The following is a 25,747-nucleotide window of genomic DNA, read 5'->3' as shown; positions in this document are numbered from 1 at the left end:
GACAGCTCCTCTAAATTCACCTTTTAATGGTTTTCTGCCGTGCAATTATTGCAAAGACCATTGTTTTTTAAAATTTTTAAATAAAACAAGTAAAATTTTTAAAATTTAAAGATAAATTTAGAAAAGAAAAATTGAGATTGGGCACTGCCTCGGCTCCCCCTCGGCAAATTATGGGCCAAATCTATTGATTTGCATTTAGGATGTAGAAAGTTGTCGAGATCCATATGGCTTAGTAGATCCAAAATTGTAAGTGATTTGTAACCTATACCGTGTATTAAGGTCGAGTCCAACCATATAGTCCAACTATATATATATATATATATATATATATATATATATATATATATATATATATATATATATATATATATATATTGAATGGTGACTCTAACTTATTAAATAAAGACACTCAGTCACTTAATACAGTTTGATCCAATATAATGAATAGTTAAGAGAAAAATAAAAAGAAAAAAGTGATGAACATTTAAATACATGTGTGTCTGTGTGTTTTGAAGGTTGGTTTTTAACATCAGATATATATAGTATATACCAAATGTAGACTTTTTTCGTTCACGTTTCAAATTTAAATCCAAGTATATGAACATAAAAAAAAAAATAGATATAGTTAAGAGTACATCTCATTCAATTGGAATTGACATCGGTAGCGCAAAGTCCACATCCCACAAGGTGCGGGGACCGGATTGGGCCCGTGAACATTTAACTTGAAAATGAATGCATAATTAATTTTTTTTTTTTATGCCAGTTTTTAGGGATATTGAAGGCGGCCGTGTTTATGTCGGCATCCAAAATGTGGTAGACATGGCTCTCAGAGGACAGGGATAAAAAACCAGACCCTTTAATTTTGATTTTTATCATTTAAACAACTTGAATCAAAGCATCAAAGCATGTTTTACATCAAAATAGTCTTTATAAACATATTAAAATAGTTTTTTAACAAAAATCAATGAGTCTAGTTTTCACCAATCTCTCTCTCTCTCTCTCTCTCTCTCTCTATATATATATATATATATATATATATATATATATATATATATATATATATATATATATATATATAGTCCACTGATAGCCTTGACGATTTACTGTCGACTCCGATCAAGGCAGATCGGCCAAGCTCACGAGGCCAAGACCATTCACTGTGCCCACCCTGGGTTCAAGCTCAAGTCGCTTTCTTCAGGAGGGTAGGCGGGAGCATCACCTGATCAAGGCACCGAAATTTAGCAGGCATGGTATATAGCATGAAGTTGAATGGGCGAGAGGCTTTGACTCTCGACCAGATAGTGGGATAAAATGTTCTCCTACTCAGTCCAATGAGCTAATTAAGGAGGTTGACTCTTTTTTTTTTTCTTCACAAAAAAAATTAAAGTTTGTCCAAATTATTTAAAGTAATTTCAAAACAAAGAAACTTATGAGCTTGTATTGAGAATATCTTATTAGGAAAGTATCAGCGTGATGAATATCAGGTAGATTAACTCCGATTTTAATAACTATGCTGCTAGAGATGTCAATATATTTGATTTGAATCATATATCTGACCGATCGGATCAGAAAAAATCGGATATGAAAAAATTTAATATCCGATTAAGAAATCAGATCGGATTCGGATATACATAAATATCCGATCATATTCAAATACGAATTCGGATCGGATTCGTTGTTAGACAAATATCTTGTATCTGATGCTATTAAATTTTGAAAATTGGCAAAATCAGGTTCAAAATTCAGATTCAGATTCAGATATGACTTTTTTTTATTCGAGTTTGAATCCGAATATGTGAATATCCGAAAAAGCATATATGATTAAGGATATATCCATTCCGAATCCAATCTGTTGCCATCCCTATATGTGGCACGCAACACCGATATGCATCTTCATTTGTCTTATGTAATTGCACAATTATATAAATCAAAATTTTATCTTTTCTTAATTAATTAAGATCTTTAACTATATGGATGTCGTTCGTTTGAATAAAAGAAATGACAATTTAGAAAATTTAGACCATGGTTTTTTTTAGTATTTGTTATTAATTATATGTTAATCAAAAGAAACTAGTTTAACTAGCTTTTTCTAAGTTTTGAATCATTTTATTCACATGTTTACTATTAAGATTTTAAAAAACAATTTTTTTTTGCAGTTACATACGTTGCGCTTGATCTCAACTCCATGGAATCAGGGAGAGTTGAATTTTTCTTATGTCTAGGAAAGAATTATCACATTCGTTTGTCTCTCACGACCTGTGTTAGAGGAAATAGGGATGCATAATTTAGAGATTGGATTCAGTCCGAGACCTGATACATCCAAAGCTGAACCTGGAGAGCCATTATTATCCGGATGTGAACCAGGATTCAAACAGATCTAATGAATAAATCCAGATTTTTTCTATATCCAACAAAAGTAGCTAAAAAACTTGCTGCATCAGACAGAATGTGACAAAAAGGATCGAAAGTGCTTTAGATGTCAAAACTATATTTGGATCGTTCTTGTTTCAGATACGTAGTGGATCTGCTTTTCAATGCTGGTCATAAATTTTGCGCGGGGAGACGATGGCCAAGCCAGTAGACTCTGGAAGGCAAGTTTGGCAAGTAAATCTTGTACTTCAATATTGTCATTTTCAACCCTCATGATGTAGTCATGCAAATAAGATATTACACTTCATGGTCCTCTTGCATTCCCTATATTCATTTTGAATTCTGATCTTCGATCTCCAGATTAAAAAATACATGTCTTTCTTTGTCTCATATGGTGAATTCTGATCCTCCAATGCTGCATCCTGTTTCTGAGATTAAGTCAGATGTTCAAACATGGCATATGACTGAAGCAATTGGGTAGAAAATATCCACAATGGCTTGGATGTTTACTCATCAAAACATGAGAATCCACTCATTCATACAACACTGGGCTCTGCCTCCTCAATAACCAGAACCTACGCAAATTTATCCAAGCAAGCCACCTAGTGGAGTTTTAGCTCTGCAAGATTATCACAGGCATATCTGCAAGTCGGAAGGTACAATTCCAGAGTTCTGGTAACAGATGTGAAAAATATAGATTTTTATTAACAGAGATTTGAAGAAACTGCAAAGATGATTAGTTTGAGATGGTTTTCCTGATTTTGTATTCAGTAGTTGTGAAGAAAGACAAACCCACATGAGTGGCTTCACCAATGGTTTCAGACTTGCAATCAACTGAGAGTATCTCCCTGCCACCAGGTGGAAGTCTGTCTGACCCCAGCTTGCTCATCCAAAAAAAGACAAAAAAAAATGCCTCTCTGCAGAATTACCATGTTTGACTGTAAAAAGCAAGCACTAATTCTCGCTCACACGAAAAGTCCATTTCGATGGCACTTCCGCTCTTGGTCAAGCATCTAGCAATCTATATTTAATACTTCCAGAATGACATGACCAACTACCCATTGACAAACCTAATTACTTCTGATAGCTAAATGGCCCTTTCACTGCCGACTACCATTCAGGATAATAATAGGAATACAAGAGAGAGGTGCCGAAATGGTTTTCTTTTTGTGCATCTTATGAAAACAATAACATGATTCAAATTGCAATACAAGTAACAAGTCAAATACATGCAGCTGAATGGAAGGCCTTCAACCATTAACACCTACCTGCCTAGACCAGAGGCATTCACATGAATGAAGAAAGCAGGAAGAGCATTCAATTTAAACCAAAAATTGAGAGGATTGTGAGATGAAATGCACAGGAAGATGCCTGACAACTACCAAGTTTAACACTCAAATGCATTTTCTTTTCAACAGGACCATCATGCTTCCTTTATTTTGCATGGATCCTGAAAGTGTACAACCAAAAAAACAGAAATCATCAGTAGGTGCATCATAGGTTATGTTTTTATGTCTTTTCTTACACGTGGATCTCGGCTCAGACCATGTCTCTTTAATGTCTTTATGTAATTCCTCATAAGTGTGAACTTATTGGTTCCCAGATGATAGAAGTAGTCCCATGTATAAATGCCAGTTCTGTGCAAGTCGTCAAAGCTTATTCTGAAAAAAAAGGAACATAAATGTTTTGTAAGCAACAACAGCAAAGGTCAGAAAACAACAATTTTTTGTTCCTATCACAGACACCACCACACCTTATTCCATAGTTTCCAACAAGCTCAGCAGACATGATACCCACATGCCTTCTACCATATATTACCTGATTGAAAAATAAGAGATAGCCATTAGAAATCAATATGTCATAAGAAGCAAAACAAGGCAACTGAACCATGTTGAAACTAATGTCAGCAAGCAAATTACTGAAATCACAAGCATCTAACACAAATATTGATGTACAATGCACAAATTTACTCATGGTTTGTGAAAATGCCTAAAATGATTCAATGCACGTAACGAACACAACACCTTAGACACTGTCCTTGCATGGATGCAACGAATAGTTCCATAAGCACGTTCTATCAGCATGTCAAGGAAAGAAGAATATGGAAAGCTCTTTGGTGTTAGTGTTAGTGGCATCAGAGGAATTAGGGACTGGATTGATGTCCTCTCCGTTGAGAAAAGAAAATAGTTCCATGCTTTTCTTAAATTACTGTATGTTCAGCAAATCAAATGCACTTAACTGCAATCTTCAGTAGCCTTAAACTGCTGATGCATATCAAACCACATTTCCACTCAATAACTGTTAAAAGACCAGAAAGACTGCATTTGCAATCATAATGTGCATATGTATAGTAGAGAGTTTGCCGGAAGAAAAGAAAAGCAAGACACAAGACACTTTATTAGAATAACATGTACGAAAGAAAACATCAATAAAAAAAACACGACTTCATATGAACAGGTAAGTTTGAAGCAGTGGATTCAGACAGCAAGCCTTCACCTTCTCACCACCGACAGTCCGAATCTTGCTATCAGCAGCAGGACTATGCACTCTAAGAAATTCCGCAGACAAACTAAACAAACTACCATCACTGAATTCTACTTCCACCTGAGCAAAACGAGTCATTTTCACAAGCTATTACTTCCGCAAATATATGCATAAAAAGAAACAGAAAAAGAGCATTAAGATAAATATTCAGAGAAAGAGACATAGCTGAACGAAGCAAAGATAAACTCCTACCGCAGTGGAGCACCTAACTTCTGATATGATGATGCTAATTGAACAGCACAACTTTAAGAAGGCAAGCACCGAATAGAATAGAAAACACATAACAGACTGAATGGACTCTCAGAAGCCGAGCACCTCCACAGGGATTTTAGCAAGCCAAGACTGGCCATAGTGGATATCTCGCTTCTAGATACTGACTAAACGAATAAAACCCACAAAAAGAAAAAAACAGGTTCTTCCTAACTCGCCCACAAATAGGGACTCAGCACAGCCTAGAAAGAACAAAGCCAAATTTAACAACACCCACAAAGGAGAAATACTATCCTCACATATTAGACCAGAAACTGTCATTTACTCAAATGGGATGTGAAAACCCAAATCACAGTTATCTTCTCAACCAGATACATACTAAATAATGTGAAATACCTTATCTACCAATATCTTCAAAAATTAACCGACATAAAAACAAACAACGAAGAATCGCACTGCCACCAAGCATGATTCCCCTTCATAACCAAAGGCAGGCCAACTAGAATTAGGCACCCAACCGTTCGAAAGGGCAGCATAGCGAAGTAGAAGAGAGTAACGATTCTCATACCCGACGAGGAGCGTCAAGCTTGAACCTGATCATCCTTGTAGGAGACTCGGAAGACGTCTGGATGCCTCTGTAAATTAGTCTTCGAATAACTATCGACATTGTATGAAGATGGTAGGCGGCCAGTCGGAGAAAAATAGAACCGTGAAGAAGAAGGATTTGCAGAGCACCACCAGAAATTGAAGCTCAGAGAAGTAAATTCAAGACTCCCACTCCACAAACTTCCGCGCGAAGAGGAGTTTCCAATCCCTCCCCAACAGAATTGCCCAACACAAATTTGTTCATCTTCGCGGTCTCACGAACCGGGCCGGTGCCCACAGTTTACCGCTTCTCTGCCATTACATATCCTGATTCATCTGAACTAGTATCGGCTAAAAATATTTCACAAATTATTTCCCAAAGAAATAAATGATCGATATGCATAAAAATCAAATCAAATAATTTCTGAAGATATATTTTAAAATAATGTCATTTACTGAAAAAAAAATTAGAAACAATACATTTTTTAAAATATTAAAATTATTTTCTTAAAACGACAGCTAGCGATTCGGTCACTGATTTAAATAATGTGATTTGCACAAAAAAACAAAGAAAGAGAGAGAGAGAGAGAGAGAGAGTTTTTTGAAATTTTACGGTTGCATGAAATCAGGAAATTTTGAAATTGATCTTGGGAAAGCAAATTACAACACCTTTTCTTCGATCTATTTTAAAGAAAATAGGGATGCATAAAGACCGGATCCTGTCTGGATCCTGATAGGTCTGAAAATGAACCTCAGAAGCTAATTCGAGATCTGGATTTGGATGTGGATTCAACCAATCCAACGATGCTTTATGGAGGCCGTATTTTTCTAGACCCGGCTAGAAAGGACAAAAACTTATTGGATCCGACACAGTGTCGCAGAAAGCAGGGAAAATGCTTCAAAGGAAAAGACGGCACCTGAATTTATCTTGTTTCTGATCCACAGATCTGATTTTTTAAGTGTTGACAAGATCTGACATGAAGTATTATGGTTTTTGATGATCCAAATCTCGAAACAATCGATCAATTTCGGAACAGATGTTCCCATTAAATCAGACATGTTGCCAGTCCTGGGAAGAGTGTGTTACCAGCTCCAACTTAGGATCAGAAAAGGAGGCATTCGATCCAAATCTATTCCATAACCGGATCCAACCCAATATTGCTTCAAATTTGTGATATATATTCATAGCTTGTGAAAAATAATAGCATGCAGTTGTTGTGAGTAGCTTGAGAAAACCAATACGTAGTTCCATGAACAAGAACTTTCATGTTATACATCAAATTCAAAATCAGATCCAGATCATCAGACTGTAAATGGGTTATCGTGTCGGGTTTGAGGGTTTCATCGTTTTCCATTTCACTAGATGACCTGTTTATTTGAGATTCCATCTGTTTAGAATCTGTCTGTCGGACCGACAGACTTGTGAAAGTCTGGTTGTCAGTTTAATTCCCTTAAATGCTACTCCTTTGTATTATAAGTGGTGGATGCAGGACATTTTAATTAACAGGTGTTTTGGTCTTCTCTGAACAATTGATGTCTTTTAAATTAGGAAAATTTTAATATCATGCAGATAAGTTTCATCTGGTCCTTAATGTAACTTTTATTTGAAATGAGGACAATTTCAAATAAAAGTTACATTAACATGATGTCATTGTTTAATTGGGAAAAAAGTCAGATTTTAGGTGTTAGCTTGGACTGTGGGATATTCTTCCTTACTAATATCACGAAGTCAGCTGTGATTCGATTTTTGTGCCCAAATATGCTAGCTGCCAAATTTTAACTATTTTTAAAATGTTTTAAAATGTTTTGTTTTTTAATTATTTTTTACATTTTGTCCTGTAATTTTTTTTAAATGACTTTTTTGACAGTTTTTTGGCCAATTCATAGAATTGGCAGTCCCACTGATTTGCTTTACAAATCAATGTATTGCTTAATGACGTTTGATGATGTTGTTTGAGGTCACCCCAAGTGACTTTTGTTCAATCTGAGAGTTGGATGAACTTGGTTGGTTCTGCCGCCAAAATCCGAACCATTGACATCTCTAATTAATTATCTATGTCACAATGGCACGCGGCTTCAGCATGCTTCCGCCGCCTCTGACTAAGGAGGTCAACAGTTCAATACCCAGTGTGTGCGAGTGTGTTTTTTTTTTTTTTGGGTACACCTAAAAAATGGTAAGATTAAAGGGAAAATCTCTTTTTGCCCATAAGCAGAAGCAAAAACTTTCACATTTGTGGGAAACTTGTCCAAAAGCTAGCTTCTTAATCAAGCGTTTTTGGTTTTTTCATTGTTTGTTTTATCCTTTTTTTAGTCCATTTTATAATTTTTTTCACAAGAATATATATCATGACATTTACGTTACTATAAGTTATACGTAATAATTTCATTCAACGTCTGCCCTACTTTGCTCATTTACATGCTTTTTTAATTTAGATTATTTTTGTGCTCGAATTTTAACTGATAACTTGAATCAAAGCATGTTTAACATCAAAATAGTCTTTATAAACATATTAAAATAGTTTTTTAACAAAAAATCAATGGGTTTAGTTTTCACCAATCTCTCTCTCTCTCTATATATATATATATATATATATTATATATGTGAAACCAAGTTAACTAAGTTGATAGATACCTTCTAGATAACATGGATGAGAACTTATGTTTTGACTTCTAAAGAGTTAATGTACACATGCGGTCTTGAGATCCATCTCAATCACTTTATAGTCTTTCTGTTCAGAGTCCAAGGCTGCTTCAAGGATTTGGAAAAATGATAGTCACAAAAAAAAGCATTATTTTTTAAAAAACATGAAAAACATAAGAAAATGAAATGCCATTTAAAACTTAAAAAATTCATTTATTTGAAAAAAAAAGTGAAAAACGAAACGCACTTTTTTTCATTATTTTTTTTCCTTTGTTTTATTATTTTCACACTTTTTTTTTAATTTTTTAAATTACCATTTTTTTCTCCTAGTTTTCAAGTCCTTCATATTATACCCAAGAAAATTCTCGCTATTTAAAACTCGGATACATTATTTGTGGCTATGAGATAAACCCATGATATACTTATTAGCTAGAGTTTTAAACTAGTACTGCTTGCAGTTAAGGGGATCAAACTAACGACCAGACTTTCGCTAGTCCTTGCATTCACTTGAAAAAATAAATTTACACATGAAATTTTGTGAACTATGAACTAAGTATGATCAGACGAATCGTATTTTATACATACACACATTACGGGGTTTATCTTGACTTTAATTAAACAACGATAAACATGTTTAGTGAGAAGAAATAAAAATAACAGGTAGACTTCGAACAACTTAAAAAGAGTACCGTTATGAGTGAGATTTTAGTAGTAAGAGCTTCTATACTTTTCAGGCACGAATTTCGTGATATTTTAAAGATAATCCAAGCTTTTAGAGAACTTTATGCCATGGATGCATGAATGGCGGTCCCTCAAAATTCCAACTTCCTTTTCTCCGTCTCTCCGGAATCTCTGGTTCTCAATTTTTCTCTGAAAGTTTGCGGGGCCTCACCGGAAACATAGAACTCCGACAGAGAAGAAGAAGACTTTACCTGTCACTCTCATTTCCATCGCTGGTAGAAAAATAGCAAACAATAAAGTTGGTGTTTCACCAAACTTTCTTGGTTTCTCTTTTAAAAATTAAGCAAAGATTCTGAGGAATCTTCCCACTGGTTTTGCCTGAGACATCATTAATGTTACAGTCGTCACCGCCTTCATATGTAACGAATTGTTCTTCATTGACTTTGAGATCATAATTGAGAGATTGGTTGCTCCTAATGGTGGGAAGGTATGAATGGCCATTTAATTTGAAACTTTTCTTATTATTTTACATTCCATTTTGCAACTTCACCACATGGGTATGATCCAAGTCGGTGATTTTGTAGAAATTTACTGTTATAACTACCATTTTAATAGAATATTATAATCTACCTCCTTTTAAGGTACACATGCCGCAGTACTTATAGATCAGCATGGGCCTTACCTCCATATTAAAAAAAATTAAAAATTTACATGTAAATTTAAAGAAAAAAAAATCACTTGGTTTATATAAAAATTTTGAAAAATGATATTTCCAAAATTTATAAACTTCAATTTGGTCTCGCTCTACCCCTCAATACAGAACCTTAGATCCAAGTATTGGTATTTTACAACACATTGTACTCTTAAACCAAAATTGGGCTTTGCATGACCCGCCCCTTAGCAATTTAAGTTCCTTAGTTTATTCTTAATTAATAAATAAATAAAAGTGAGGAGACTGCTACCCCAACATGGTTGCATCATAACCATTAGAACCATAGTCATAGAAAACGTGTATTATTTAAAATACTATGGATAAAACATAAAAACTCTAGTAAGCTAAATCAAGAAAAAAATTTCCTCATTCTTTTACATTTTTCATGTTTTTCACATTTTCGTGTTTTTGTGGTTTTTAGTGACCTGATTTGTTTTCGCATTTCTTCATTTTATTTTTAAAATTTTGTATTTTTCTCACTTAAATATCAATTATTTTAAAATTTGCCAAAATTTTCCACTTTCTCTTGTCAAAAACAAATTTATTATACAAAACCTCACCATTTAAGATCGGAAAAATGATATTTGTGGATATAACAGGGACTGCCATTTACATCTAATCCCAAGTCTCCCTCTCCCTTTAGTAATAAAAGGTACATCCAATACATTTCATCGCCATTGAACATGACCAACTGTTATAGAAAATATAACACTGAATTTTCTTGTCATACATGATGCCTCTTAAATCATGTTTCTATTCATGATTTTTTTTTTTAGTAATCTTATTAATTGGTTAAATGATAAATGGCCTTTGGGTAGCATAAAAAAAAGTATGTTTTCAGTGGTAGATTTTTTTAATTCTTGAAAATTCAGGCTTTTATATATATATATATATATATATATATATATATATATATATATATATATATATATATATATATATATATATATATATTGAGTTAGATGTTTATTGCACATTCAGAGAAAGTTTATTGCACATAAATGTGCATGATATTGTTATGATATGGAGAGAGAGAGAGGGAGAAGATCATTCCTGTCTAGGAATGAGGATTTTGGAACACTCCGGTAATTCAACATCGACTATATTCCACTACTTAAAATGGTAGTCATATCCGAGACCGACTGTCCCTTTCCATTATTCTCCTCTTTCGTGAGTTCGTCGAGTCCTGCAGTTCTTTCTCCTGCCTGTTCGCTTCCACGGGCAGAACGATGAAGACGAAGAAGAACTCTAAGGAAGCAGATGAGGACGATGATGACGGCAAAGAAGAAGAAGCGGAAGCAGGAGCAGGTGGGGAATGAGAAGAAGAAGAAGAAGAAGAAGAAGAGGAAGAAAATGGTGAAGATAAAGAAGCAAAACTCCGCCTCTCCCCAACATCAGCGCCCAGACGATGCGCGCACTTCGTTTTCTCAACAGCCGGTCACCGCAGTTTCACGGCGATCTCTAGAGTTTCGGCGGTGACACCGGAATCCGTCCGCTAGAATTCTTTCCTTTCTTTTTCTCTTTTCCATTTGTCTTCTTATGGTTGTGGCGTACAAGGGAAAGCCAGGCATCTCTCTCTCTCTCTCTCTCTCTTCTATATACCTTGGTCTTCTGTGGGGGGTGATATACATGTTCTAATTGTTGGGATTTGATGTTATTCTTACCAGAAAACTGTAAAGGTTCCAGAATATATAGCAGACCAGAGTTTTCAATAACTTGGGCAGTCTTCATAACGCTTTCTTTCTTCTTCATTCTTTTTTGCTTCTCTCCAGGACGAAAGCAAATCGAAAGCTGCGATGGTACTGCTTTCTTAAGTACAGACCAACCATTTCCATTGCAGGAACTGCCGACTCTCCCTATCTCCTTTTTCTATCGCGCTCCTTTTTCTTCTGCTGTTTGCTTTTACATCAATTTACGACCTGATGAGATTAGACAGTGCAGCTGCTCATGTCACTGCAGAGCAGAGTCGACGTTGTGTCTGTCCTTCCTCCCCAAGATAAAAGCCTTCTCAGCCATTGCGTGTTCAGATTACTCTCTTTTCCTGCCGAGGACAGGGCGGAGGACGGTGTGCGTCTTCTCTGACTTTTGGCCCTTCGGGTGGTGACCGGTGGTCTCGTTGGGATTTGGGTGCCTGTCCTCTCTTTCCTTCTTTCTCTCTGGGGAATCGCCAGAGTCCCATGAAAAAATGGTGGGACTCCTTTGTTCCTTTGCCAACCAAGTTGGGAAAAATTTTCTCAGACTTTTTTTTACAGAAGAGAGGGAGCGAGGTCAAAGGTGGTATCGGAATTTTAAAAGGAGAAGAGAGAGAAAGTAGAGAGAGAGAGAGAGAGTAGAGCTTTGTAGACCGTGTCCCGGGTACCTCTCTTCAAAACACACGGCTGGCATCGCGCCCGAGGAAGGAGAAGAGGAGGAGGAGGAGTAGGAGGCTGACTTTTTTTCTATATTTTTTTATATTAAAACTATTTTTTCTTATTTTATTTATTATCTTCTATTTTTGTTTTTAAATAAATAATTTCTTGGTGCTTGGATTTTCGAACTTTTTTGTGTGTGCTAAAAATATATTTTTTAGTTGGGAAACTTTTTTTTTTTAATGGTGGAAGTATTTGGCATTATATTGTACTATTTAGTTGGTAAATCTGATCAGTACCTGGTTGATGTGCATGTAGTTTTCAAGGCACGAAGAATGTTTAGATTTATATCGTGTACGGTTGTTTAATGCGTGCGGTCGACTGTACGTACTATCTATCAGTGCAAAGGGTCCTTGACATTTATCCGGTATCTTTTTCCGGCTGCAACCTGACCATATATAGCCGGTTTTTCCTTTCCAACATTGTGTTTTTATTGGGCGCCGACGAACACATAATTTTTCAAGAAAATCACTTAATATTATTATTTTTAGTTCTTATTTTAGTATAGTAAGCCGATGTGAAAATATGGGTTTTTTCATGTTGTTCATACTTTGAAATTTTACAAAATGAAAATTTTCTAACACATAAGATTAATGGGATCAAGTCCATATAATTGATTAAATTAAAGGATATGCTTTGAGAAATGTTACTATTTGTTATGATTTCATTGAAATTGTATATTGACATTCTAAAGTACTTGCTTCAAATATCATATCTACAAGGTCTAAAACTAGATTTGCATCTACATGACGATTTTCTAATTAATATGCATAACAACATGCCCTAAACATGTGTGTGTGGATATACCCTGCATCGACCGCTGTTGGCGAAACCTAGATATGTTCTCATCAGCGGCAGAGTCAGAAATTTTTAGTTAAGGGGCACTGAACTATCTTATCATATGAGTTGGTTGCATGTTGGGTCGAGCCTTGAGTCTAGCATTATCATAGTAACACTTTTGTAACGTTTATTGAGGCTGGGGTGGGTAGTTGCCCACACCAGCCGCAGGGTAGCTCCGCTAGTGGATCTGATCCGAGATCTTGTGTTTCAACTAAGATTCTCTTTACTCTTTCCAGTCAATGCCTGCTGGGTGGTAGGCCCCCGACCTTTATTATATAAAAAATCAATCGCATGCCCCATAAATAAAAACTTTGTCAATGCAAAACTGGAAAGCTATAAATTCTATGGCAACTAGTTTGCGACTTAAAATACTTTTTAGTTATTAACTTTTGAATCTAGTCTCATGACTTTGGCATGTCACATCAGATCCTCAGATCTATGATCCAAAATTTTGGATGGTAGTTCCTTATGTAAGGTTTCATCATTCTCCTGTTTTTGCTCAGAGAACCAGTCTTTTATTTTCTTGTTCTTTTGCTAGCTTGCCTAAAGCCATTATATATCCACTGTGGTCCTCAATAGAGCAAAATATTGTTATTTTTTGCCCTCTTGTGGGTGGTCCAGTAGGGATCTTCACTTTTTTGCTTTTTTGTTCATTTAATCACAAAAGAATGGTGTCATACTGAACCAATATCCTGACTTGTTGGACCTCTCTACCTCTCTTTCTTTTATCATACAAAGGCTAGTTCTTGAGATTCTCTCTCTCTTTATCTCTCTAAAATACAATTTTTTGGGGGTACATGAAATATGTGAGCTAAGTGAATATGAAATCTATGTGACCAAATTATGTCACTTAATTAACTTAGTTGACGATTTATACAATTATATTTATCCCAACTAAGATTGCAAGTAAATCAGACTTGGATCAGCTAAATATATGGGAAATCGGATTCAGAAACCAAGGGGGATACTGGATTATGTGATTCAAGAAGATGAGAAAGAAGATTTTTCATCTTTACTCACAGGGTGGACTCTGGACTACACCACCCAACTGCCATATCTTAAGATAGTCATTTGTTTTAAACTTAACCGAGTCCGAGCTCAACTGGATCTGAATCGATCCAATTGAACCACACTTGGTATAACTCTGGCACATCCTTGCTAGGACTGCACAAGAGCAGAGTTCAAGCTTGAGCTGGCCCAGCTTGAGCTCGACTCGACTCAAGAAATTGGAGCTCCAGCTCAAGCCCCTGGCTAGAACTCGAGTCAAGCTCCATAGAACAGGTTCAAGCTCGACTCGACTATATAGTGTCGAACACGAGCTTGACTCGCTTAGCTCGTTCATGTTAACCTATCTTATTTTTTTTTCAAACTTGTTTAACTATGACAAAGTAGTTTTACATATGTGAAGCGAGCCTAACTTAAACGATTCAAGTTCTTATGACTCGAAATCAACTCGTTTAACATTTCAAATATAAATTTAAACTCAAACTCGAATTGTTTAACAAGTCGAGTTTTTTCGGGCAAAAAGGGAGATATAAATTGAATGAGAACAAAGGATAGAGCCCACAAAAATTCAAGAAGAGATATTTTATAAACAAATGGCTGGAAAAAAAAAAATTGGAGAATGGAAAGAGCGCATGTGAAAAGATCTTCAAGCTTTGATATTCAATGCCTCTGATTTCAAGTAACTTCGTCTTCCCCCAAGCGCTCCTCTACCCCCACATTAAATGCCACTAATTACTTGCTGCTGCTCATTACCACAAAAGCAAGAAGGCTAGCCCCTTTGCCAACTCAACTGCTTGAGTTTTTAATCTGTATTAAAAATGGCAGATGCTCCCCCTCATTAAGGCCCTCGCTGATGCATTCATTAGCTGCGAGTATTAAATTATGGTAAAAACTTTTTGGCGTTTCACCTAACTATAAACTGCTGGTGGAATCACCTGCACCCATTTAATTACTTAGTTAAATTATTGATATGAGGTCGTTCAAGAGAAAAAAGAAAGTGTAGTCTGTCTTAGACTATAGGTGGTAAATTTTTTCATTTATTAGAAAGCACAGACAGACCCACATGCATGTGTGTTATCCAGAATTGTTTTCTATGGGGAAGTGCCAGAGGCATATGTGGGCTCGTGCAGGCAATTGCCCACCAAGACCACAGGCACTGTTTAGTTACCTATTATAGTGCTTTATCCAATCATCTAACCAATGTTGTCTATCTGATGTAGATGGATAATTGAAAAAAAAAACATATAGAAAAATGTGAGAACTGATACTAAACACAGTAAAAATACACATCTTTTTCTCTTTTTTTTTTTTAACCGTCTATCATGATTGATCGCATAGTTCTCGTTAAATGGCTGGGTGTCTCTAAAAAGCGAGACTCCAAAAATTCAATGGTGACTCTAGCTTTTTAGAGTCACACAACCATCTAAAGAAGACTGTTTGATCCATCATAATGGACGATTAAGAGAAAAACAAGAAAAAAAAATATAAAGTGTATTTTTGTTGTCTAAATTTTTTCATTGTTTTTTTCTCACCATCCATCTGTTTTAGATAGACGATCTTGATTAAATGGTTGTGTGACTCTGGATAGCTAGATTCATCATTCACTCACCCTATATATGTGTGTGTGAGAGAGAGAGAAAGAGAGTTGGTAAAAACCTGACCCTTTACTTTTTTGCTAAAAACTTATTTTAAAGAACCTATAAACATCCTAATCAACCTATTTTTATATAAACATGCTTTGAATCAAGTTGTTTTTATGAAAAAAATTGATTTCTATTATCAAAATGTTGATGCTATGAGAGACATTCATTTTTGCTTATTATAGATAAGCTATTAAAACTAAAAAAAATATCAATTTAATATACATTTACATTGGCCTATCCTCAAGATCATTTTGCTAAAGTTAGATTTAACCCAAAAAAACACACACACACTAAATATCATGTTTTATGGGTTTGGTTTTTGTTTTCGACCTATTGTTCTGGTTTCTACCAATTACTTATATATATATATATATATATATATATATATATATATATACAACAATTTTTGATACTCTTCGCAATGGTTATTGTGCTTTCAGTAGTGAATTTTAACCATCCGACATTTGGTATATTTGAATCCTCTTGAATTTGCAATTTATTGGAACCTGGAATAAAGTTTTTTGATATTTTTTTTAGCTACATAGTCAAGTAAATTTTTTTTCAGTGAATATTCCAAGCCAAAAATGTGTATTCACTTTTCTACTTTATTCTTAGCGCGTTCTTCATGCTAATGAGATAACGGTAAAAGTGGCCCTCAGTTGACAGCCGCAGCAAAAGCTGAAAAGCGAAGCCCATATGAGAAAATTAAAAAAGTGAGGCTTATATTTGGAATTATGACTCAAAAGCGTTTCTACAAAAGAAAAATTTCCTCCTCCATTTTATCAGGTCCTCCTACGACATAATTTGTTCAACCCGAACAAGTAATATGGTTGCCATTTATTTTTTTTTTATTTTTTTACAAATATCAAATGAACATTGTTCATTTCTCACTACTGTAAAACAATTAAATGCAGTTAATGCTCCGTATTATTTCCAAATTTTGACTTTAATATGCACCTAATGGTGTTGTCAATAATGGTTCTGTACTGCCACAAATTAAAATATATAACTTCTTGTTCGCCTGTATGTCCATAATTTTCATTTTCTGAATTAAAAGTATTTTGAAATATTTAAAATGGATTAAAAAAATAAACATAAACAACCTCGTTTCAGCTACGCACCGTACCAGCCAATGACATTCTATGAAAATTGAAAATTTCAATAATCTGGTCCAGAAATATTAAATTTCAAATGAATTTTCAAAATGAATTAAATTCTTCCAAAAAAAAAAAAACAGAATTCAGTAGGTTAATATTAACAATGAAAGCAATCAAATAAACACAAAAAACCAGCACACTCGTTCACTGAGATGCTGTCAATAGAAAATAACAATCTATTTGAAAAAAAAACTAAATAACACACTAAGTAAAAACACAATTTTTCTAAGTTCTGTGGGACTTGCTTGGCCAATTGCTCCTTCTATAGGTACAGTCACCATCACCAATATATATAAATAAGTAAATATTTGAAAGCATCTATAAAAATGAAGACAATTTGTCACTACTGCTCTCCCTGGCGACGGTGCCATTTTATTGATGCGATTATTTTTTTAAGTATATGTGTTTTTTTCATTAACTCCATTCCCTGTGGAAGATCGACCCTTCAGAGTAGAGAAAATTTATTAGTTCTCAACAATAAAATCTATTTAACAAAAAAAAAAGTTTTCACACAAAAATTGCATCACCGTTAAGTAATGGAGTGTCAGTAAAACTTGGGAGAACTTAATACCTTCACTGACGTTTCATGAGAGTCACTGGCACCGTGGGAGTTTCACTGACGTAACGTTCATTCACCCTTCGCATCATAAGCATCAATGAGCCACATTAGGCGGACCAGCTCTTCATATACGGATGGCTTTTCGGGGTACCGTCAGTAAAACGTCAGAGACCATGCCAATGCTGACGTGTCGGAAAGACTGTCAGTAAAACGTGCATTTTGACCCATGTTCCTTTGACGTATGGACACTGGAAATTTTCACCGCGGAGCATAAAAATTAAATTTTCTAGTAATTTTTTTTCTATATGTTTCAACACAGACAATTCTCTTGTTGGCATGTGAAGCGGCGGCCTTGCAGAAGATCATCTCCCTGTTCTTCCAGGCTTACGTCGTTCGAAAGGCCGAACAACTGCCCTTTCCCGATCAGCAGTAGCCATTAGCAATGTGGCACACACGGACAGAAGAGTTGGAGCCTTGGAAGCCGTGGCTGATCACTCCCCAGCACCAGTTCTGGCCTCCTCGCCAGAGCACAGGAAAAATATGTACATTTAGAACTGAAATTGCTTTTTTAATCTGTCCAATATAGAGATGTAGATGTTTTCTCATTAATGGATGCGCAATTGGAAGTTGGTGCTTCTTCTTTCACTGAATGACTTCTTCTTATCAGACCACCGCATATTCACGGTTCGATGTAGATGTTTTCTCATTAATGGATGCGCAATTGGAAGTTGGTGCTTCTTCTTTCACTGAATGACTTCTTCTTATCAGACCACCGCAAATTCACGGTTCAGTCGACACAGTGGCAGCTAATACTTGATATTTTATAAAGAGAAAAGGAGCTCTCTACTTACCACCGTCAGGAAACAGGAGACTAGTGGGAGAGCTTTCAATATGTGACCTCTTGGTGGCCTGCGCGGCTTGGGGAGTCTAATTTTTTTGCTGTAACTAAAGAAAGATATCATACTTTTCATAAAAACTGACATATTGAGAGCTTGAAATGAACTTTCATTAACTGGGCAGTCTCCTTTCAATCTTATTTTCTACTTGATCATATTTTTTCCTTTCTTCATTGTTACCCATTTCTAATATGCCTTTTAAAAAGGCATAATGTGATTCAATGGCAGAAGCTTCGATTAGAAAACATTTGTAGTTAACCCTTTTTTATTTCTCAACTCTCAAGGTAATGAAAGTTTTCCTTATTAAAAAATTCATAAAAGGTTGTCTTTTTGTTTGGAACTACAGGCAAATGAGCCTGAAAATGAAAAATGTCCTTCATTCAAGTATTATACCAATTATAGAAAGCAAGTTATTTCTTATGGGATTCCACCCACCATCTGTCATCAGGTGGTTTGTGAATTCCACATCACAGAAGTCGCCTTCCTATTATTACCCGTTTTTATAACCTTTTCAAATCAATTATAGACTAAATAAACTCACTTTTGGCATTGTAAAAGTTACTCTAAAACAATTATGAAAAAATGGTACTTGACTTTTAGTGGTATAAGAGAAACATATCTATGTTTTAATTGCTTTCATGGATGCCTTTCTTATATAACTCCAACAAAACATCTGCTGGGGTGAGCTTTCATCACTTCTGTGGTTTGAGGCCAGAGGCATCCATTGTTTGCTCCGTTTTTTATGCAACTCAAGCAATTAACAAATAAAAGCCTGCGTTGTTGTTATATTTCAAAGTTTGGTACCTCCAGTAAAATCTTGATCATACATCTGATCTATTAAAAAGTTTGAATTGTTCATACATTATTTTAAAAAGAAAAAAAAAATGGGAGCCGTTCTATTTTACAACTGAAAAAGGAAGCTAAGCTCCTTCTTCAAAAAATCGATGAAAATTCTTGGGTAGCTTAGGTATGGAATCAAGAAGATTAACAAGTCGAGTAAAGATAGTATTGATGGTTGGTGCAATGGATGAGGTAGAGTTCATGAACGGTCGGTCTTTGTTTTGAATTCTTGAGACATCAACTCTCTATATTGTAAAATGAAAGGTCATTGATGTTTAAGTTGAAGTACAATGGAGGCAACACCCTAAAACATTGAAAGTGGTTTATATAGTATCAATAACAATATGTTACTTTTAAGTTTGGGGCAAATTCTTGAAACACATTGTTATAATGTTGAACATAAATATGTTCCAACTTTTTGGGTAAATTCATGAAACAATAACAATTTGTTCTTATTGTCAAACAAACCCTAGAGAAAAAAGGGTTGGATAAAGACTTTATCTTCGACTCATTTTACATAATTATAAATACTCGAAAGGGTTGGTAGATGAACGTTCGAAAGGGTTGGTAGGTGACCAATTATTTACTATTGGAATAGCATGGGCTTCAACCGGCTTGTGCCGTGCAAATTAGTTGGAACTTGAAACTTTTGTTTTATGTGACTATTATCTGGTATTGAATGTTTGGCATTTCAATCATTCAAACGTGACTAGGAGAAAGGGGTAAAGGTTCGGTTTTTGCTTTAAATACAACTTTACTCGACATTACATTTGAATGAGGTCACAACCCTGCGAAGTCGAGCTCAGTCAAAGTTTCGATCCGGTTCGTTATTTGTTGTTGTGTGCTGCTCGACCTTGGCCGAGCCAACTTCGACCTGGGTCTGCTCAAACGAGTCGAGCTCGAAGCTTAGCTTAGGGTCTTCATACTCGACTCGGGCTGGGCTCGCTCGTGCGCGTCATGTCCCGTAACCCCTCGAAACCCCACAAGCTGCGCTTCTCCTCTCCTTCGCCACCACCAGACTCCTCCATCTTCGGTCTCTCTCTTTCTCTCTCTGCTCTTCTCTTTCCCTTCCTTTCCCCTCCATTTCGGAAGGTGGGTGGTGTTGGTTTCCCTGCTTCTCCTGGTCTTCTTCTTCTTCTACTTCTTTTATCGTCTCTTTATACATTCTTCGTTTTCTGTTGCCTCCATAACGGAGCTAAGTATTTTGGTTTCTTCCAGTAGGAAAGGGGGAAAATGGGCGTCCTGTTGGAGTTTGCAAACCCCTCCACCCTCTCTTCCTCGTTCACTCTTGGGTTCTCGCGGAGCTCGTGGTGCGGTTTGGATTGGAGCAAGACGAAATGCAGAAGCAGCAGGCGGAGGGGAGGTGGTGGAGCGTGCCGTGCCTCCTTCACCCCAATGGAGTCCGCCAGAATCAAGGTTGTCGGTGTCGGGGGCGGCGGGAACAATGCCGTGAACCGGATGATTAAGAGTGGCTTGCAGGTAAGGTCTCCATCACCTGCCCATCATTGCTCGCTATTTTTTTTTTTTTTTGTTGTAATGCAGCTTTGTTCGACGGCGATTCGCCCCAGCAGGCGATTTCGTCTGGGGACTCTTTGAGCGAATAGATAGGAATTGAGCTGGGATTCTGCAAATGCATTGATTGAACATCGAGTAAACTTGTTAGGGAGCTTCGTATATTGTCCTTAAGGCCATGTGGATGAATTAGTCGAAGCTATGAAAAATGGAGCTGCCTTTGTCTTGGAATGAGAATGGATGTCCTGAATTTCGTTTTTGGGCTTTGTCCAATTAATATCATGCTTGCATGATTGTTAGTTCCATTAATGCAGATCTTGCTTGGATGTTCAATTGCCATCCGAGCTTGTACAAGTCAATGAAGGGGTTGCTTGTTTTTCTTCACATGATATTATGATAGCTCCATGAAAAGATATTACTGTGGTGGTTCAACCTATAACGGTTTATATGATGGTCTTGACATATTTAGTAAATTTTCCGGTCACTTACAACCAGGAACTAGGTATAAGGATGCATTATTGTTTGCACCTAAGTAGACAAAAGAATAATCTGGTGGCAATGCGACAAATGTCCTAAAAAGCCTAAGTCCAAGCCTAAGCGGAAGCAGTTAGGACTTAAAAAAAAAGTATGGAAAATGAAGCTGAAATTTAAAATTAACTTATAACGTTAGAAGTACTTGCAAAAACCTACATATCAATTAAAATATGTGGGAAGTCTATGTACTAATTTTTACATTAAAGCTAAAGAAAAAGGGAAAAAAAAACTCAAGTGTTTTCCTCCATCCGCCAAATTCACCTCCCATGGGAGCGGAGGTGGTGGAGGCGCAACTTTTTACTTTAAAATTCATGCCACTGAATTCAGGTATGTTGTACTTGTTTGTGTTCAGGCGCCTGCAAGGTAGCCGAGAACTAAGCTTTCACTACAAAATTCATGCTACTAAATCCATGTATAATGTACTTGTTTGTGTTCAAGTGCCTGTATCCCTCCTTCAGAATCTTGATTGTTCCTGGTCTAAGATGCACGATCACAAGAGACTCCATGCTTCTGGTCCATTGAATAATCTATTTTCCTGAAAAAGTCTACTTTTTTCATAGTCTCTTTAGATGTCATATTTTTTTTTACGTTCTATATCTGCATCAGGGTGTAGAGTTCTTTGCCATAAATACTGATCTGCAAGCACTTAAGCACTCGGCTGCAGAGACTCCACTTCAAATTGGACAGATGTTGACTCGTGGATTAGGTCAGTTATTTGTGCTGAGAGAATATTTTACACTTTACAGTATCGTGAAATGTTATCCTGGTTTGTTTTGTCAAATATGTGCATGAATATCAGGAAAGCAGTCCTTAAATAAGGTCTAACATTGGAAGACATATTAAACTTTAATTACATCAAATGTTCACCACCAATTAACTTTTCCCAATTAGAGGTGCAGGTACTGGTGGAAACCCAGCACTTGGAGAGCAAGCCGCAGAAGAATCTAAAGAAGCAATTTCGGATGCCCTCAAGGACTCTGATCTTGTGTTTATTGCTGCTGGTATGGGTGGGGGCACTGGTTCAGGTGCTGCACCTGTAGTTGCCCAGATATCAAAAGATGCAGGTTACTTGACTGTTGGGGTGGTGACTTACCCCTTTAGCTTTGAAGGTCGTAAGAGGTCCTTGCAGGTAGGTGCTTTCAAGCGGTTTCACATTTAATTTATTTACTATTTTTTTAATTTTTCTATATTGATGATGAAACTATTTTTGTTGATTTAGATTATTTTGGTCCCCATTGGTTGCTATGATGCAAACTACGATTTCTTTCCTTTGTGGTGCAATGAGTGCAGGATAACTTTCCATTTTTTTTTCTTGCATATAAGTTTTCAAACTCATAAACCGTCCACTCACTGAAAAAGTGTTGGCTGTTTGGACATGTCAAATTATTCATCCAAATCTCAAGATAAACTAGATGGAACGAATGACTAAGCTGATGTTCACAACCACATGGAACAAATGGCTATACTGGTAGTCATGGTTGGACCCATGGTTCATTGTTATGATAATGATTTTCGTATACTCTTCAAGGACCCTTACTCAAACTTGTGTTTTGGGCTTCCACTACATAAAGTCATAATTTAGTTATCTTTGCTATGTTTTCAATGTGTCCTCTCTTCCAGCACAATCACAGGCAAAAGTGGAAAATATGAAGAAATTCAGGAAAATGAAACTGCTTTTTTGTCTTAAAGAACAATACCTCAATACTGCTTACCAAAGGTTGCCTTAAGTTTGATTAAATGTTTTCACCTGCACTTTGCCCATGCCAAAATTACATATATTGTTAATTTCTGCTTTGCTTTCGTGTATAGTCTGATGTCCTTTATATATTACTTATATGTGCCTTTCATCAATCTAGTCATCCATATGCCCATATATAATTGCATGAATTTATGTCTGGAAGCCTTTACCCAGTTTTTATCTTCAATTTGTACTTCTCTACTACAGGCACTAGAGGCAATTGAGAAACTTCAAAAGTCTGTTGACACACTTATTGTCATTCCAAATGATCGGCTGCTGGATGTTGTTGAAGAACAGACACCCCTACAGGATGCATTCCTTCTAGCTGATGATGTCCTTCGACAAGGAGTACAGGGAATCTCAGACATAATCACTGTAAATCATTCAATCATTTTGGTTTCCAAGTCATTTTTTCCTTTACTAGTTTTCTTTCTGGTCTTTGTGTTCTCATTCTTGAATTTTACTGATGCCTATGGTGATGCTGAAGGTATTTAAACTTTAATACATACTGCAGATACCTGGGTTGGTGAATGTAGACTTCGCAGATGTCAAGGCAGTTATGAAGAATTCCGGAACTGCAATGCTTGGTGTTGGTGTTTCTTCTAGCAAGAATCGTGCTGAAGAAGCTGCTGAACAAGCAACTTTGGCACCTTTAATTGGTTCCTCTATTGAATCTGCTACTGGTGTTGTCTACAACATCACTGGAGGAAAGGACATTACTCTGCAAGAGGTCAATAGAGTCTCTCAGGTGCTCTAAATTACTCACATTTTAAAATTGTCTCTGTTCTATCTGGATTCCTTAAAGCATCTAACTTATGATCTTTTTTCTGTTTCCTTTTTCTTCTTGTGTGTTTCAACTGACTACTTAGTATTCTGCAACTGAATGCATATCATTTCTTATGTAGCTTTCGAGGTTTCAAGTACTGTATTATTTGACTGAACGCATATGATTGCTTATTGTAACTTTTGTGGTTTTGAGTTCCCCTAAGGCCCTAAATGTGCTTTCACATCAATGTCATGTATGCAGATACATGGGCATATCAGAGTCCCAAGCCAACTGGCATAGCTGCATGAATGCTTATGTCAAAATAGAACAGTTGTTGTCCCAGCCACAGGACTATCCTTATATATATTCACTCAGAATCTCTACGTATTTCACTGGAAGTCTATGTAATTTGCTGGCTTTATGCGGAAAAGTGCAAGGCTGAACTGAGGCATGGTATTATGTTATATAAATTTGTCATACACAGATTTGCTAGTTTATCCTTCTCTCCAGTTACATCTCAAAATAAGATGGAAACCCATATTTTTGGTGTTTTATTTTGGAGTTCCATCTGGATGGGTGCATGTTTTTTTACGCTATGTGCTCTATCAGGATGTATGCATTTTTTTGGATGCTAAATGTCTTTGACATTGTTTAATGATATGGAGTCAGGTTAGCAGTTTCAAGTCAGGTCCAACCCCACCAAACTTGAAGGTTACCTATGTTGGCACATATTGACACCAGTGTTTCCACTATGCTATATGAGTTGATGGCTTTTCTTGTGCTGTATCGGTAGGCTGCTTTTAAGAACCTTGGCTTGCCCCTTACCATGGAATGAAAGATTTGTATTGGTTGCACTTAGTAAAGGTCACATTCAAGCTTGAAGCACAGAAATCTAATTCTCTTTTGTTGAATCTGCTGCCCTTATTACATTCATTATTTTCTTCTACTGATTCTGTTATTATTTCCAGGTTGTAACTAGTTTGGCAGATCCCAGTGCAAATATCATTTTTGGAGCTGTTGTTGATGATCGCTATACTGGAGAAATTCATGTGACAATAATTGCAACAGGCTTTTCACAATCATTTCAGAAAACTCTGTTGACAGATCCTAAGGCTGCCAGGCTACTGAACGTTCAAGAGACTAAAGTGCCTACACCACTCAAGATGGCCAACTCACCCTCAAACCCTTCGAGATCCCGAAAGATTTTCTTCTGAATTGCTTCTATCTTTGTTAACAAGTTCTGTGTTGTTTTGGTAGCTCAGTGAAAATTGAGGCAATTGTATAAAGGTTTTTCTGTTTGTAGTTGAACCAAGTTTTGGTCATTTCATACTCCTTTTCATTGTAATTGGCTTTCCATCTTGCTTTAGAGAGGGTCGTGTTTTTTGCACTTTAAGGCAGAGCTAATGCAACTGTTTTGACAGGTGGAAATCATTATTGGACTTAACATTTCTTGGTCAAGGTTCTTTGGTTAAAGTCCACTTCGGTTTCTAACCTACATGCAAGTAATAATCGTTTTAGAACCCAGGGTCTGATCACAGCGCAAGAAACATGATCCTTCTTTTTGGTTTATTTGACAAAAGGAAACTTAAGGTTGGACATGTCAATGTCAAACATGCTGATTGCTAACCCACGACACTATGTTTTGTTCTGGCTGTCGCTTAGCACAGCCTCCAGGTATTAGAGAGCCCTGATGAGCTGATATAATGTGTGTCATGCTCATAGATCAGTTAAAAAAGAAACGACTAGGTGAAATGCTTATGGACTAATTTGAGTGCTGGAAAATTCTCTAACTAGAGAGACTTCGATGGGCAGATAAGAGATATATACACTAGGTTGTAGAATGGCTCATAATCCTGAAACTTGATGGGTGTCTGGAGTTTGAAAATTTGGGCGTGATTTCATATGTCAGATTGAAGTTTTGGTTTGATTATTTTGAGTCAACTAATTGTTACTTTCTGATGGACTTTCCTGTGTATGTAATCTGCATCAACGATTTTGTAAGAATTTCTTTAGATCTGACAGCGGAGAATGATTCTGTTAGAATTACTTGAATTGTTTAACAGGCTTCAGTAAAGATTAAAATGAGTGACACAAAGTTTGACAAAT

General features: G+C 36.2%; 2 protein-coding genes across 3 annotated transcripts; one reads left to right on the top strand and one right to left on the bottom strand.

The window, feature by feature from the left end:
- Positions 1-3,546: 3,546 nt before the first annotated feature.
- Positions 3,547-6,042, bottom strand: LOC116257093 (uncharacterized). The gene is made up of 4 exons (XM_031633708.2): positions 5,693-6,042; positions 4,867-4,974; positions 4,124-4,188; positions 3,547-4,031 (listed from the first exon to the last, which is right to left on the bottom strand). The coding sequence occupies exons 1-4, from the start codon at positions 5,789-5,791 to the stop codon at positions 3,872-3,874; spliced, it is 432 nt and encodes a 143-aa protein (XP_031489568.1). The 5' UTR covers positions 5,792-6,042; the 3' UTR covers positions 3,547-3,871.
- A 13,991-nt stretch (positions 6,043-20,033) lies between these two features.
- LOC116258194 (cell division protein FtsZ homolog 1, chloroplastic) lies at positions 20,034-25,099 on the top strand. 2 transcript variants are annotated; one of them, XM_031635348.2, is made up of 7 exons: positions 20,034-20,183; positions 20,313-20,570; positions 21,744-21,843; positions 22,037-22,266; positions 23,083-23,250; positions 23,390-23,623; positions 24,610-25,099. In XM_031635348.2, the coding sequence occupies exons 1-7, from the start codon at positions 20,049-20,051 to the stop codon at positions 24,853-24,855; spliced, it is 1,371 nt and encodes a 456-aa protein (XP_031491208.2). In that variant the 5' UTR covers positions 20,034-20,048; the 3' UTR covers positions 24,856-25,099. The 2 variants fall into 2 exon arrangements, with proteins under 2 accessions (XP_031491208.2, XP_031491207.1); XM_031635347.2 differs by having other exon boundaries at positions 20,044-20,183; positions 20,310-20,570.
- The last annotated feature ends 648 nt before the right edge of the window (positions 25,100-25,747 follow it).

Source organism: Nymphaea colorata, chromosome 7 (genome assembly GCF_008831285.2).
Source record: "Nymphaea colorata isolate Beijing-Zhang1983 chromosome 7, ASM883128v2, whole genome shotgun sequence".
Classification (NCBI taxonomy): Eukaryota; Viridiplantae; Streptophyta; class Magnoliopsida; order Nymphaeales; family Nymphaeaceae; genus Nymphaea; species Nymphaea colorata.
Note: the sequence above shows the minus strand (reverse complement) of the source record. Positions and strands in the feature narration are given on the sequence as shown.